Consider the following 15,451-nt stretch of genomic DNA (forward strand, 5'->3'; position numbering starts at 1 on the left):
GCCAGAAATACGTCATGAAAGTTGTCAAGTGGTCGAGTGCAAAGACCGCAAGTGGGGATATGTAGACGCAGCCTTAGTCAGAGCCGTCGTTCAGACTCAACAGCGACTTGGTCAGTGTGGGCGTATTCGTTCAAATAGAAGCGCACTTGCAAGGTTATAGCTATATGTCCTAAATGCGATTTTTGACAACGCTTAATAGCATATCAGTTTATTGACGTCCTTAAGGCTCCCTCATTTTTAATAAAGGAAAAAAACTTTCGTTTTGAAATCACTTGATCGTTAAGATACTCCTAACGCTTCCACATATTAACGTTAAAACAAGCATTTTCTGTGTTCTGGACATTTCCGACGAAACAGGACACGGTGAATCTGGAAACTGTTTTGTTTTTAATGACATTTGAAATATAATCGTCAAAAATAGCATCGTGGCTTCAAAAAACTCGTATATTAACACGCGCAGTTCTGAAATAATAACCGTACCTGTGCAACAGCAGCCTCTTCTGATTGGGTCATCTGTTAAATGGCCACTGTTTTAAAATGTCACTTTAATGCACAAAAAGGAAACAAACAGCAATTAAGACGAACTACATAACCGCGTGCCATTTGACATTGAAAGAACGCGCTCCTGAGTCCTGACGCGAGAGGATCGGCGCGTGGTGTCACCGTGGGAACTGGGAGACTGACAAGCGGGCAGGGGAGGGGCGCGCGCCACTGTGAAATGGACTCTCTCTCTCTCTGTCACATGGGTTACCCGTTCACTCCGGAGTCAGACACTGTATACTCTGTTTCATCCCTTTAAGGGAACGATATAGCGCATGGTGATCATAAACGCTGGGACTGGGGTCTGTGCAGATGATGATGACGATGATGGAGGGGCAGTGCAGTCGCTGTAAGATCGTGGTGGTCGGCGACACTCAGTGTGGAAAGACGTCGCTGTTGCATGTGTTCGCCAAGGACAACTACCCAGAGGTGAGCCAATAATCTTAATGAACTACTGTTTGGACAGAAAATACGAAAGCCTACTAAATAACGAACATTCATCGTGTGTATGTGTTTTTTTACGCTTTAAACTCCGTGCCATAAGTTATTTTAATTTTCCATTATACAGACGGTTTATTTAAAGTTACTAACTATCAGGTGAATTGTTCCAGTTTGCTCCAAGATGCGAACCCACATTGCTATCAATGAGTCACACAAACATTCCACTCTCTGAATGTTATGAGATAAATAAACCTATAGGCTAAGATTGAGCGCGACAGGATACGATATAACAAACTTTTATAGATATACAAATTACTTTTGAAGTGACGGGCATGCAAAAACGCGTTGTTGGTGCGAGACGCGGCGCAACGGGCAGAGACTTTTCCATCACGACATAAAAAACAACTCGAGCATTAAATCGACGTTTTCTACGAGTTATTTACGTCATTTACATATTGTCTCTGCCTCTTTAATAACGTAGCCATGTACTGTCGTATTAAGTATATAAGATCATGGTGATTATGTAGTAAGTAGCCTACTGCATGGTGATGCCCAGTGATTGTTGGGGTAATTGGAAGCTATTTTTATTGCAGAGTTATGTGCCCACTGTGTTTGAGAACTACACTGCGAGCTTCGAGATTGACAAACACCGCATTGAACTGAACATGTGGGATACATCAGGTAAGATCCGTTACTGACCTTTGAGAACCCGTGGCGTCAAACAGACGTGAGTGTAAATGCAGATGAGACGGACAGATTAATAATGCAAGAATAATAATAGAGAAAAAGAATAATTTTCCATAATTTGATGTTTCAAAGCATACTGTAAAAAAATGTCTGCAGCGGTCCTTCAGATGTTTTCCTTTGTTCATACTTCATATTTCCAGTTGATCCTGAAATAGAAACGTAGACCTACGTAAGATCAATTCTTTGATTTATTAATAGCAGATAATATCTGCTAAATTTGGTACCTTGACACATAGTGTTTTTATTGAGATCTCTAGAAGAGAGGTCTCAGAACGGGTGTTGTCTATGACTTTGTGAGGCATTAGAAAGAAAGACGTCACGTAGCATTAAACTGTTCATGAGAGAATGTTTCCTGTAACAAATCCTGGTGCCAGTCATGGATGCTCTTCATTCCTGTCCTGATGCCTGCGGACCCCTCCCATGCTCTGCATGACCCCTTGTGTATTTTGATGTGAGACTGATCATGGTTCTCTGATCTTTATTGCTTATTGCTACATTACGATTTAAAAACAGGCTTTATGAATATGGTGTATGATGTGATATGACCTCTAAAGGATGATATTTAATGTAAATGGTTTTACGTGGGACTCTATGTAAGGAAGTAATAAAACAAGGGGAATAAACATGTTGGCTAAAGCTCAAGTAATGTCTACAAAGGGCTGTGCACGTGTGTTTGAACGGTACCAGTACTGTCAGTGTGGATTTTAAGCTACATCACTCCTGACACGCACTTCAGGGGTTTCTCAGCATGCTTGACCCATAAGTCCCCGCTTTGGGCTTCTGCGTGTTTCCACACCCTGCTATAAAAGTCCTTTTTGGGAATTGTCTTTTTTAAGTTCCTATGGGAATGTTTTCCTCTCCCGCTGTCCTTGTTGGTTTGAAGGGTTTAGCTGGGTCAGACTGTAACCCTGTCGGGAGTAAATCTTCGTTTTACTGTAAGGTTTCTCGTTCCAGAGCCTGGGGCACAAGACTCAATGCTCAGTAGGGGGCATTCTATAGACACTATAAAAATAAAGTTCAGCTGCTTTGTGAACTGTCAATGTTTAAAAGTGGTATTGGTAAGCCCTCTTCACAACAGCCAGGCACCCCTTGGGATTTATGTACAAAAGTGTACAGTATATTTAGATATTTTATTGGTCAGTGCTGTTCAGCCAAAGTGACCTACAAATGTTGACTGTTGGTGTAACTGATTTAATCGGATGCTATTTAGATATGATTCAAGGTGCTGGAAGAAATCTATACAAAACTCAAGCATTTCCCAATATATATTTATATATTATTATTAGTTGTTTTCATTGATAAAAACGGGATGATTGTGACTTGGCCGAACCCTATGGAGAATTATGACAGTTAATGACTAATAAGAAATGAGTAAGAAATGAGACATGTTTTCTTTGTTGTGTACGCTTTTGTATTTGCCTCATCCCTCCCTCAAAGTGTCAGTTTTGTTTGTGTTTACAAACTGTAAATCAGAATAATTTTTTGTGAATTAAGAATATTTTAGATTTTTCTTTTTATTAATTAGATTTTGCAAAGATAAAGTCTATGCAAATGTGAACACAGGCACACACACACACGCACACACGTCTCTCTAATTTGTCCCAATGAGGTGTGTCTGTGTGTGTGTGTGTGTGTGCGCGTGTGGTGGTGCTGAGCTAACCGACACATCTCTGCTTATGGCTACATCTACAGCAATCTGTAATGACACATTGAATTCAGCTTCACACACAGCTGCACGGCTGGTGAGAGGTGAACCCAAGTGACTAGTAGAGGAGAGTGTTTACTGCCAAAGATTCAGGGCAGCGTTTTACACGGACGTGGTTGTTCTTAACAACATACAAATTATGTCTGGCACTACAGACGTAATCACAGTAATAACCACCCGAGCACAAAACCAAAACACAGCCGCCCGAGAACTCTTCAGTGCCATTTAACACCCACTATAAACAAGACAGGAAATGAACGGTTTTCATGTGGTGCTGATGTTCTGCGGAGCAGCAGAGGACAGTGACCACGAATGACGAGGAATTTTCAAGTTCAACAAACACACACAAACAAACAAATGCTACACTCTTAAAAGATGGTTCTATAAAGAACCTTAAACATCCAATGATCCTTTCTTTTTTACAAAAGGTTCGGTTTGCCGAAAAAATGATGGATCTTTAAAGAACCTTTGACTGAATGGTTCTTTGTGGCGTGTGTTTTAGACGCTGTTATAGGAGAACAAAACAATTTATATTTGTGTCACTTCTTACAATCACATACAATTAAACACTATAACCACAAAAATAGCCGTTCTTTCTTTTACTTCCAGCCCATTCTTTCAGCTCTTACAGAGCATATTTCTATACTTTTTTAATCCTTATTTGCACTCTCATCAAAGTCCTTCCTCTCTTGTTAAGCATCATTCTTTGGCTGTAGTTGACAGGCCTGCCAGAGGGAATTGTGGGACTTGGGGACTATTGGGTGACTCCTGAGGCCAGCTGATAGCTTTGATCAGCTTCAAAAAGCTCATTGTCTCTCTCTCTCTTACAATCTCTCTCTATGTGTGTCTGGATTCATAGCAGTCCCTCCCTCGAGGGAGGACGAGTAAGAGACGAATGCAAAGTCACAAAAAGGAGATTTTGTTGGTAGACAATGACAGATAACGTGTATGTATACTGTGCACTGTATGGGAATTTTGAAACAGATTGTCCAGTGTGTCGTATGCAAGAGCACTATTTTAATCATAACAAGAAAGAAAAAAAATGTGTGTTGGGAATGGAATACTAGAAAAAATTCATACGGAATACCCTGTATCATACAATGTACTATATACTATAAATGTTTATGTAAATGGCGAAAGTTATGCCAATAAAGCTTTGTTTTTGTGTTAACGTCACTTTTACACAAATAATAGTATTCAACAATGTTGCCCCATCCCATTGCATCCCATTGTTGCTTAATTATCATATAGGCTGTAACAATAAATAATTCGCCCTTTTAATTGATATTGACTTAAAATGGACATCACGCATCGCAGCACTAATTACTTTTGTTTCATTTATTACACGAGACATGAAAAGTCAAGTCAAGTGCATTGCACGGTGTGGGACAGAATTCTGCACAGTGTGCTTTGTCATTTACTACACATTTTGGCAAATGCGGTAAGTCATCCGGGTATTTCTTGCAGGGCCACCGATGGGAGGGCGAGAGGTGGTGGGCCCGTTAATTAAAGCAGCCGTTCTTAGCATGTTTTTAAAATTCGCACACTGTGGACTTTACAGGCCTATAGTATGTTATCAAAATAGATTTGTGTATTTGCATTCTATACTTTCTCCTCCTGTCCTTCTGTGATATTAACATGCATCAATAAAAGTCTGTCCTGCTAGGTGATCCATTTCGTACATAATTTGTTTGTGAGCACGGTTTTGCATATTCAGTTAAATATCAACTTTTTCACGTTTACATAAAGACCTTTGACTGTGACTGTTTTCTGCAGGGTCTTCGTATTATGATAATGTGCGACCCCTGGCATATCCAGACTGCGATGCTGTGCTCATCTGTTTTGATATCAGCAGGCCAGAAACTCTGGACAGCATCCCTAAAAAGGTCAGAATCACCTCTCTATTCTGTTCCTCTCTCCTTTCGGCTCCTCTCCTCTGCTGAAAAAATGTAATTGAATTGTTTAACTCAAAAGAAACATATTCAGTGTATGGTGTATTTGTGACTGCACACTCTGAAAAGACATTGTGTGTAAACATTCCCACATACTTGCAGCATTATTCTCTCGCTGGGAAACACAATATAAATGTTGACTAAGAGAAGTTTTTGTTTGTGGGTGCCTTGCAGTGGGAGGATGGGAGCATAGCGGATTCACACAAAAACAATTAAATGGTGATGAGGTTGTGAACTTAAATGTGTGTTCTCTGTCTGAGAATAGGTGAAAATGAAATATAGTAGAGGGTATCTTATATGATATTATATATAGTCTTTTTTTATTAACTTAAAGTATGCAACTACGAAAGCATCCTGTATGGATGAATCCAAGTAAATATTTTGAAAAAAAAATCTGTGTACATTATACATCATATATTGAAGCGATAGTTCACCCAATGTGAAAATTCTGTCCTCATTTACTCACCGTCTTGTCATTTCAAACTTATACGACTTTCTTTCTCCTGTAGAACACATAAGATGATTTTTTGAAGAATGTTGGCAAGGCGGTACCATTCAATAGAAGTGAATAAGTATGGCCGTTGTTCGGTTACCAACATTCTTCGAAATAACTTATTTTGCGTTCTGCAGTAGAAAGTCATAAAGAAAGTCCAGTTTAAAATGACAAGAGGGTGAGTTAATAATGACAGAATTAAAATTTTTTGGGTGAACTATCCCTTTAAAAAAACAGCTGTAACAAAAATATAGTAACCAGTATTTTGGCAGGAATTATATTGTACTAAGTATAACAATGTAAGCGGGGTTTGTTTATCAAGGCAAACAAAGAATATCAGGGTAATCGTTTATAATATTTAACGATGACACAGAGATCTAAAGTAATGACTCGAAAATCGGTTCAAATGCCTTTTGTTGTTGATTCGTCCTGCTGGGTGTTCCATAACCTCTGACTTTCACTGTTCCTCTGCTAACCCTGCCACGCTACACACATGTTGCTGGGCGGAGCTAAAGCCTGATATGGAATATAAAAAAAGGGGGTGGCATCTGATTGGCTAGATATAGGTGGCATTTAAGGTTAAAGATCACAGTGCTTTTTTTTATGGACGGTTGAACACATTCAGAACCTGTGAAATGGTGCCATATCTCAGATAGTTGAATTCAGCGGGGGCCACTGCACTTCACAACCACACACTCGCATTCTCATACTCACTCAGTTTACATTGGCTTTGAATGTTTTGCAACAGCAGGAATGTTTGCGAAACTGCCGTACTGGACCAATAGACACGCTGTGTGCATTCTCTCTTACACTATCTAACTACATATACACAGAAATCACAGCAAATAATACAAACAATGTACAACAGGTTGTCATTATTCTGCCACAAATGTGTCACAATCCAAAAGGAAAATGAAAACATGCAATAAATGATAGGGAAGGAGAGAGGACATTGAGATGAGATGGACTGAAACTTGTACTAAATGTTTTATGTATATGCATCCAAAGCGACTCCCAAATGACAAAGTCTGTCTGTCTGTTAGTGGCAGCTTGAAGCACAGGAATACTGTCCCAGTGCAAAGCTGGTGTTGGTCGGCTGTAAACTCGACATGAGGACAGACGTCAACACCTTACGAGAACTGTCCAAACAGCGGCTCATACCTGTCACACATGAACAGGTGAACACACACATACACACTCGCAAAAAAGGATTGTGTGTTGTAAAATGACTGTTTACCATAGCTGCTACAAGAAAGAGCATGTGAGAGAGAGGAAAAAGATTTAAGCCTTGACATTAAGTTCAGTTTTTGCTGCCATTTATACAAATATGACTTTAATAGCAAACTACAGATGAGAGTGCACCAGTTTTGCTAAACAAATAAGCAAAATGCTTTCATATTTCATATTAGTCTGTACTTGTTTTCTTTCTTTCTGTTGTTTCTTTTAGGGGAGTCTGCGAGCTCGTGAGCTGGGCGCTGTCGCGTACGTCGAATGCTCTTCCCGCATGTGCGTGAACAGCGTGCGAGACGTCTTTCACATCACCACTCTTGTGTCCGTCAGACGTGGCCCCGCCCCTAGCCTCAAAAGAAGCTCCTCACGGCACACTCTCAAACGCATGTCAAATCAGCCTCTACTGCCGGTCAGCTCACAAACCACGCCCCTCGAACCCGCACCAACCCTGAGGGAAGACAGAACCAAGAGCTGCACAATCATGTAGACCAAAACCCACAGCTGGACATGCACACACGTCACAGTGGTGCGTATTAACTGAGATATGTGCAATGCATTGTGTGTTTATGGGACATTGAGGGTCATATGTGACCCACAGGACTGTACAGTTGTGTGAATGCATTACACAGAGGAGTTCTATTTATTAACTGTATCTTCTTGGCCTTTATTTTTATCATCGTGGTGTAAAGTAGCAGACCTCAAAGCAAAGAGAATAAAAATAATAAAAAAGATTTGGAATTTTAATGCCTGGACAGCTTTTGTTTTGATAGTTACAAAAGTACTGTGGTCAACAGCTTTAAGATAAGGCTAATGAAAATCCGCTATTCTGCATTTCTGTTTTAAAAAATTACGTTGGTGTCTGAAAATCTTTTTTTTAGTATAATACTGTCACTGTCTCATTTTCCCTATTGGGACACACCTCTCTAGAGATCACAGATCTGTCACAAGCTCATTTGCATGGAACTAAATCATTGGAATCCAGATAATCTTTTGCCAGCATTAGCAATGATGAGCATTTGTTCTTGGCCACCATTGACTACTATTGTAGGAAACATTGCTTTATGAATATATCTGTTCTGTTGAACACAAAATAAGATATTTTAAAGAATGTAGGAAAGGAAACAGCTGTGGGGCACTTTTGACTACCATAGTAATTGTTCCTACTATGGACTGTGTTCATTATAACAAAGAGATTTGTACAGATTTGGAAAAACTCGAGGGTTTCCTAAAACTTCTTCTGCTAACTTTTAAAAGTCTTCATGGTTTGGCTCCTCCGTATCTCAGCGGCTTGCTTCTCCCATATACTCCATCTCGCTCACATCAGTTTTCTGACTTCTTGCTCTCGCTCTCTCAAATTATGGAATTCCCTTCCAAGATCACTCTTGATAAAAATAACCTAACTCAAAACGTATTATTGTTATTTCTGATAAGCTGTTCTCAGTTTTTTCTGTTGCTCCAATGTCTGTGTTTTTTGTTCTCTTTGTACTACTGTTTGCCTTTATTGTAAAGCATCATTTAGCTCTGGAAAGAGATTTATATTAAATAAAATATATTATTATTATTATTATTATTAGGGTGAGTAAATTAAGACAGAAATATTATTTTTGGGTAAACTATCACTTTATCTTCAATTTCTCTTGGAAACTAAACTAAAAGAGTCTGTGTGGTGGATTAAATACAAGTTAAATTTTATGAACGGAACATAGATCATGCTGTTGTTTATCATTTAAAGTACTTTCAAAAATGGTCTCAGTTACATTAAACACTTCATCATGATCCTGTACTATAATAAATCTAGTTAAACTGATAACAATTACAAAATGTGCAAAGATAACAGAAAAGGGACCAACAGGAAAGACACTCGAGCCACAGAAATATAAAAAAAGATGAAATGCTCTACATTTACTTTAGGAATGTTTGCTGTAAAGAATGATTTTATTTATTAAAGTGTTATAAGAGTTGCTCTCCGTTTCTATTCTAATAAAGCCATAATCCAAACTCCAATATCTAGCTTTGTACAACTGTAGTCATTTCTATATGTAAATTCTCTTGGAGGCAGTCAGATGCACAAAAACCACCACGGTTTCGTTTATCAGCAACATGCAGTCATTGCCAAGGCAACTGTGTACAGCCTTTGTGACATCATAGTCTAGTCTAGTGTGTGGAGAATGCTGTTGCCGTGGTTTCTGAAAGCTCTATAAAGAGTCAATTTGTTTGATGAAAGACAGAAACATATGCACGCACACATACGCACAAAAGTCATGCATCCAACCCTGTATATAAAGACAGCTGTTTTTTTTAAAACGCAATGTTTTACACGTTCGGTAACACATGCACATCTAAGGTCACACAGAAACATGTGGCATGACTTTCTGACAGCAGCAGGTTGCTGGGACCAGCAGCTACAGTCATGAGCAACCGAGCCCTAGCTCACGAATAAAGAGGATTAGTCAGTGTGTGCGCGCCTGGCAGTTAGTCATCGTATGCTTTCTGAATATTCAAAGACACATTCCCCCTTCAAAGTCCTAAATAGTCGTTGACTGTGGAATGTGAAATTGCACATTTTCAAAGCAAATACTATACATTTTCCTACTGTAAATATATAAAAAACTACTTTTTTGTGAGTGAATGCAGCAAAACTGGCATGAAACACGCATACAAATTTCACTCGCTGCTGCCCGGTATTTGGGAATTACCCACTCAAGTTTGGTATCTATGTAAAGCTAGAATTTTCAGCTTCCAGGTTCATCTAGTTTCCACAATGTATTTACAGTGGTAAGGCAATAAAACTAATCTGATTCATCTTAGTAAATGCCTGTTGCAGTGTCTATGATGAACACTTTAAAGGCGATTCTCTCAATATTTTGATTGGTTTTGCACCCTCACGACTCCAGATATTTAATGAGTTGTATCTCACCCAAATATTGTCCTTTCCTAACAAACCATACATCAATGAAAATAAAATATATTTAGCTTTGAGATGATGTATAAATCCCGTTTAAAAAATATTGACCTGTATGACTGGTTATGTGCTCCAGGGTCATATATAAACCCTTAAAGTGTCTTAAAAAGTCTCCATATTAAAACCAGAAATCACCACTGTACAGTCTAAATAAACATAATAAAAAATTACATTTATATGTGTTGAAAATTCTGAAACTGTGAAAAATATTAGCTTCGTATAAAAACAATATCAGTCGATGGATCACCGCAGTAGATCGTGTTGAATGTCAAAGCGCCTCCTTTATCTGGCAGAAACTACTCGAACAGACAAGAAGAATAAATTAACAACAAGTGCGACAGACAAAACAAACAAATTTAAATATGAAACCCTTTTTGACAAGGTGACGTGTTGTTCATCCGTGTGCTCTGATTGTTTATAAGTCTGTCTGTCTGTTCTGCCACTGAACATCATTTTAAAGTCACATGCTTCAACTGTTTTTGTAAAATATTTTGCTATTTTAAATATTTTGTTTTTAAAACTATTTAAACAGACCAGCCTTGAGGACCAACCACCTCAGGCTGTTTTTTCAGCGGGGCTTGTTCGCACTCACTCATCATTTGTGACAGCTGGCATCGTGACCATCGTGTGTCTGTGGGTGTGTGTTTTGATTAAGATTTGTTGAGGAAACATTGGCCAGATTGAGGGCTACTGACACGAGTAATCTAAGCGAGTCTCTAAGCACACTTGCCCTCTGCGCGTGTCCAAACACACAGTGTTAAGCAAATAATAAACACCCGCTTTGGTGTTGCCTAGGAGACTTTCTGCCAATATTCGTCTGTGTGCGTGTATGTGTGCCCCGACATTACAGATCAGAAGCCTAACGACGGATGAGAATGTTAATGTATTTTCCAGATGGATTTCTGCTTCTGTATTTCTCGGCATGCAAAGGTTTATTGTCGTCACCCAGACAAGAGACTAAACTGTTTTGTGGAACCAGACCAGATCTGAAGAACAGACAAGAGAAACAAACACAATACACTGTCAGCATTCAAAAGCAAATATTTAGACTTCCTATTTGCTTGATTGCCAGTGTTGTCGCATTGGCATGATGGGTTAAAGGTGAAGGTTCAGTGAAATTCTTCATGGTGGCTTTTAACAGTCTGGTTCAGATCAGACACGAGTCAAGGGTTGAAATTCTTCTGTTTGAAGGTGTCAATGAAAGCAAGGTGCTCTAGTCTCACCCTTAGACAAACACTAAAGGTTTGTTCACTTAAAATGCAGAACATGCAAAATGGAATATATTTTTAATTATACCACAGTTATTTCTGGTTCACGAATCTGATTGGCTGAGAGCCATACCATATTCCACCAGTATGACCACGGGAACTGCTTCACTGACTATTTGCATCACTCCGCCACTAAACTGAAGGCTGATTTATACTACTGTGTTGGAACTATGCCATAGCATTGTAGGTTGTCGTAGCATACGTAGCCTACGGCGCAGCCTGACGTGCACCTCTCCAGAAATGTAACAACGCGTCAATTCTACGTGGACCACAAGCGCTGTGATTGGTCTGCTACAACCTAGGGCTGCTCGATTATGACACAAATCATAATCGCGATTATTTTGGCCAATATTGAAATCCCGTTTATTTAACACGATTTCTCATTAACCCTTAAAACAACATTGTTTACCTCGATTATTTTGTTTTGTAATTGATGAAGGCCAAAATTGACGATTACGATTCATTTTCGATTTATTGTTTCCTCATACACCCGTGGACACTGCATCATTGCCGTCTCCATGTGCAATAGGCCCTTTACAAATGACGTCACGCTTCTTCCGTTGTGCAGCGAAGCAGTGTATTGTTACTTCCGCTAGCGCCTTCATTATGGAGATTACCAAGTCTCTTACACAGCGACCACAAATACGGCTAGATGACAAGTCGCTTACGACAAGATCAAAAGCTAGATAAAGGATACAAATTCTTTGATGAAGGTCTACTTATGAAGGCAAGTGTTTTCTTGTCTTTTTGCGTTAGCGAAGGTGCTAAGATAAGTACTCGAATACGCGTTCTGTCAGTCAATAACGTTACGAAACATGTCTTGACTACTTGTATTTTCATTCGCTAAATTTTACTGTGAGGGCAAAACGCAAGTTGTGATACACTGCTCTGCGAAAAGGCGAAAGTTGAATGACGTCATTGTGAAAAGGGCCTATCCCACGTCGACGAGAAGTATAAATGACAACCGACACACGTAGGTAGGCCTACGGCATATGTGATGTGAAAGGACTGGATTAACTGTACAGTAAATCTTGGATTTATAAATTACACAAATGCACACAATGAATACACAATATGAAAAGTGACCGACTCCCACATCTCAACAATTATGTGATACACACAAAGCGGCTGATGTTCCTGAGACCAGTTTGAATTTAACTGGAGTGTGCGTCATGTCCATCATGGCTCTCAGCCAATCAAATTCCCCATGCCAGGTGATTGACGCAGTAGGCGCCCCCCCCACATATGCAAACACCTGCTGATATACGATGTGTCATCCTGTTCCTCAGAGAGCAAAAGAAAAATGACGCTCATTCACACATCACTTCATGTTTTCTCATCTAGCTGTCACACACACATACAGTGCATCTGCCTTTAAATCTTTGTGTGTTGCAAAACCCCATCACTGGGGAAATTAAAGAAACTCAGTCAGCCTTTACACCTATGCATGATCACAGCTTGAATCATCACCCATATCAGTAGTTCTTTTACCGCACATTCTTTTACCAATGCACGCTCAATCATACTTACCCTGCGCAAGCCCCTAATTCAATCACAGCAGGTTATTTTTGTTTGCTTTAGATTATAGCCTAATCTTGAACCAAACGGAAAGAGACAGTTACAGTGCGCAGTGTATAGTGATACAGACCGGCGACCACTGCAGCCTGCGGGAAGTAACCAATGTTATACTTATGTTCACTTTTATCTGCCCTGGGACAATAAAAACACTCTCTCTTTGCTGATAAACAGCAGATGATGTGTGCATTGCAATGCAGTGGTCTGGTACGGCAGCTTAAATGTTGACAAAGCATCTAATCAAACCTCTTATTTTGCCGCTTAAATTCTGGGGAACTTCCCCTTACAGATGCTGTGTGTAATTCTTGGGAGGATCTATTGACTTAAATGCAATATAAAGACATTACTGTCTTATGAGGTGAATAAAGACCCTAAATTAAAGTGTTATGTTGTGGCCACTTATGTTGTTGGCATTGACCCACTTTTATGACTTTAGAATAAGCTTCTTCTATCTATAAATGCATTGCAGGTCCCAATTTCGTGCTTTCAACTGATTATAAGAAGATATATGCAATTTAAGTATTACTTGCAAAAAACATATCGATAAACACCTGCTGAATAGCCATTAATGCAAAAAGATGCTTTTGCAACCAGTTGGTGTAATTATAACATCCACCAGAAGCGGCCATAAGGGCTCGTCGACATACTGTTTAGTACACACACTTATTTCAACAATATCAGCCAGGTGGTAAAGAGATTTTATTTGTGGTGTTAAAAATACCTTGAAGATAAAATAAGTCAAAATAAGCACTACTACGGTAATAAAAAGAAAAAACAATGTTAATAATGGACGATTATCAAAACAAGGCACTTGATGCCCATCATTCTCTCTCTCCCCTCTCAATACAAATCTGTATTAATTAAAACCTCTCTAGTGAGCTGTTGTTTGCCACTTCACTCGATGAAATCACATCTATTCATCTTCCTCTTTGTCCTCATTTCTCTCATATGTTTCTGTGGTTGTGTGTTATCGTGCTTGGCTGTGTGTTTTATGCATGCAACTGTCCTCATATACACCTTCAATGAGCTTGTTGGAGCACAAACAACATCATTCTCTGTCACACACACCCGCATGGGGCCGCTTCAGGAAAGAGGGTAATTAACATAATCTATCCTATTCATGCTCACACGCTTCTTTTTGTTTAAACTAAATGGACAACAACCCTTGGCATCACCATTAAGAGCACACACATCTCTGTAGCATCAAGAAGAACCTGATATGTAACGTAAACTACACAGAGGAAGAACATCCAAGCATATGGATGATATTAAGATGAAATTTGTCATTTTGATTACAGTCTGTTAAGAAAAGCAATTTGGTTTCAATATGAACCATCAGCTGTTTACCATTGAAAACATTACAAAACTCTTTTATGTAGTGTGTTTTCGGCCTCATAGTTCTGTTGATTCCCATCAGGTATAATATCCTACTCAACACATTACCAGAGGGCCACACAGAGAGTACCACTTTAAAACCCAAAACAATTCCCATTCTAACCATTAAACCCATTCAAATATCTCTGTTTCATGATTATTCAATCCAATTTTGTGTGTGCGTTTGTCTCCATTTGCTGGTGAGAAATATAGGATGACATATAGCTGCAGAAAGCAGAATTTCTAGATGTCCAGTGCTTGTTGAATTTTAAGACAATCAAATCTCAGTAGAGTGACAAAGCCATCCAACAGCATTGTGAAAGACTGAAGGGCACGACACATAAGATAACTATTCTGATGACGAAATTTGCGTCACGTGCATAAGATAAACATGATAAAAGGTTATCACATAGAAATTATTGAAAACATTTCCTAAATACATGTACAAATATCAATGTTGTACTGAGGTCTGAAAAAATACAGAGCATCTTTTCTGTTATTTTGACCTGTTTCTCCAGTATTCGAGTGTCAATATTGTTAGTAGTTCACAGAATGAAACAAACACAATAATTTTACCTAGTACATTTAGAAAAAAACTGAAAATAATTTTGAAATGGTCTCCAAATGTTTTTTCCACGGCTGTAGGTGAGAAATATATTTTGGATTGATTGGTCTATATCTAGGCAGCTTGACAATCAAATGATATGAGTTTCCGTGTCCTTGAGCTTCATTCACAGTGCACCCTGTGTATTATATGATTTGGATGGGGAAAACATTTGACAAATGAATATGAATAAAGACACTCAGCACTTTTCTGGGAACCTACAGTGCTGAAACAGGCATTGCTGTTTGATTGGTTTCGAGATCAGGGAATATAGCACTGACACATAGCTATTAGACGGACAGATCTAACATGATAGCCTTTTAAGGTAGTAACCTGACCTAAATTAAACGACTTTCATACAAAGATAATAATATTTAGGAGCCTTAAATGTAGGTCTTAAATATTGAGGCCCTTTTAAAACATTTTGACGTTCTAAGTAAACATTTCAACATGACCTGATAATATTCAAGAGCATAATCTGCCCCCTAGCGGCAAAGACTGTTTAGAACAACTGTTTTAGCATTATTTAACTTGCATTTTTGCAGTTTAGATAACTATTC

The 15,451-nt window shown here is 38.9% G+C and overlaps 1 protein-coding gene across 1 annotated transcript; it reads left to right on the forward strand.

Moving 5' to 3' along the window:
• The first annotated feature begins 640 nt into the window (after nucleotides 1-640).
• rnd2 (Rho family GTPase 2) lies at nucleotides 641-8,511 on the forward strand. Its single transcript, XM_079455485.1, has 5 exons — nucleotides 641-969; nucleotides 1,575-1,662; nucleotides 5,210-5,319; nucleotides 6,922-7,056; nucleotides 7,326-8,511. The coding sequence occupies exons 1-5, from the start codon at nucleotides 853-855 to the stop codon at nucleotides 7,593-7,595; spliced, it is 720 nt and encodes a 239-aa protein (XP_079311611.1). The 5' UTR covers nucleotides 641-852; the 3' UTR covers nucleotides 7,596-8,511.
• Nucleotides 8,512-15,451: the final 6,940 nt, after the last annotated feature.

The sequence above is a fragment of the Barbatula barbatula genome (assembly GCF_947034865.1).
Source record: "Barbatula barbatula genome assembly, chromosome: 5".
In the NCBI taxonomy this organism is placed as follows: Eukaryota; Metazoa; Chordata; class Actinopteri; order Cypriniformes; family Nemacheilidae; genus Barbatula; species Barbatula barbatula.

Excerpts from the sequence above, each read along its gene's own strand:
- rnd2 (XM_079455485.1), top strand. The coding sequence starts at position 853 with ATGATGATGACGATGATGGAGGGGCAGTGCAGTCGCTGTAAGATCGTG. Across the intron at positions 970-1,574 it reads CCAAGGACAACTACCCAGAG|AGTTATGTGCCCACTGTGTT; the intron begins GTGAGCCAATAA and ends TTTTTATTGCAG. Across the intron at positions 7,057-7,325 it reads TACCTGTCACACATGAACAG|GGGAGTCTGCGAGCTCGTGA; the intron begins GTGAACACACAC and ends TGTTTCTTTTAG.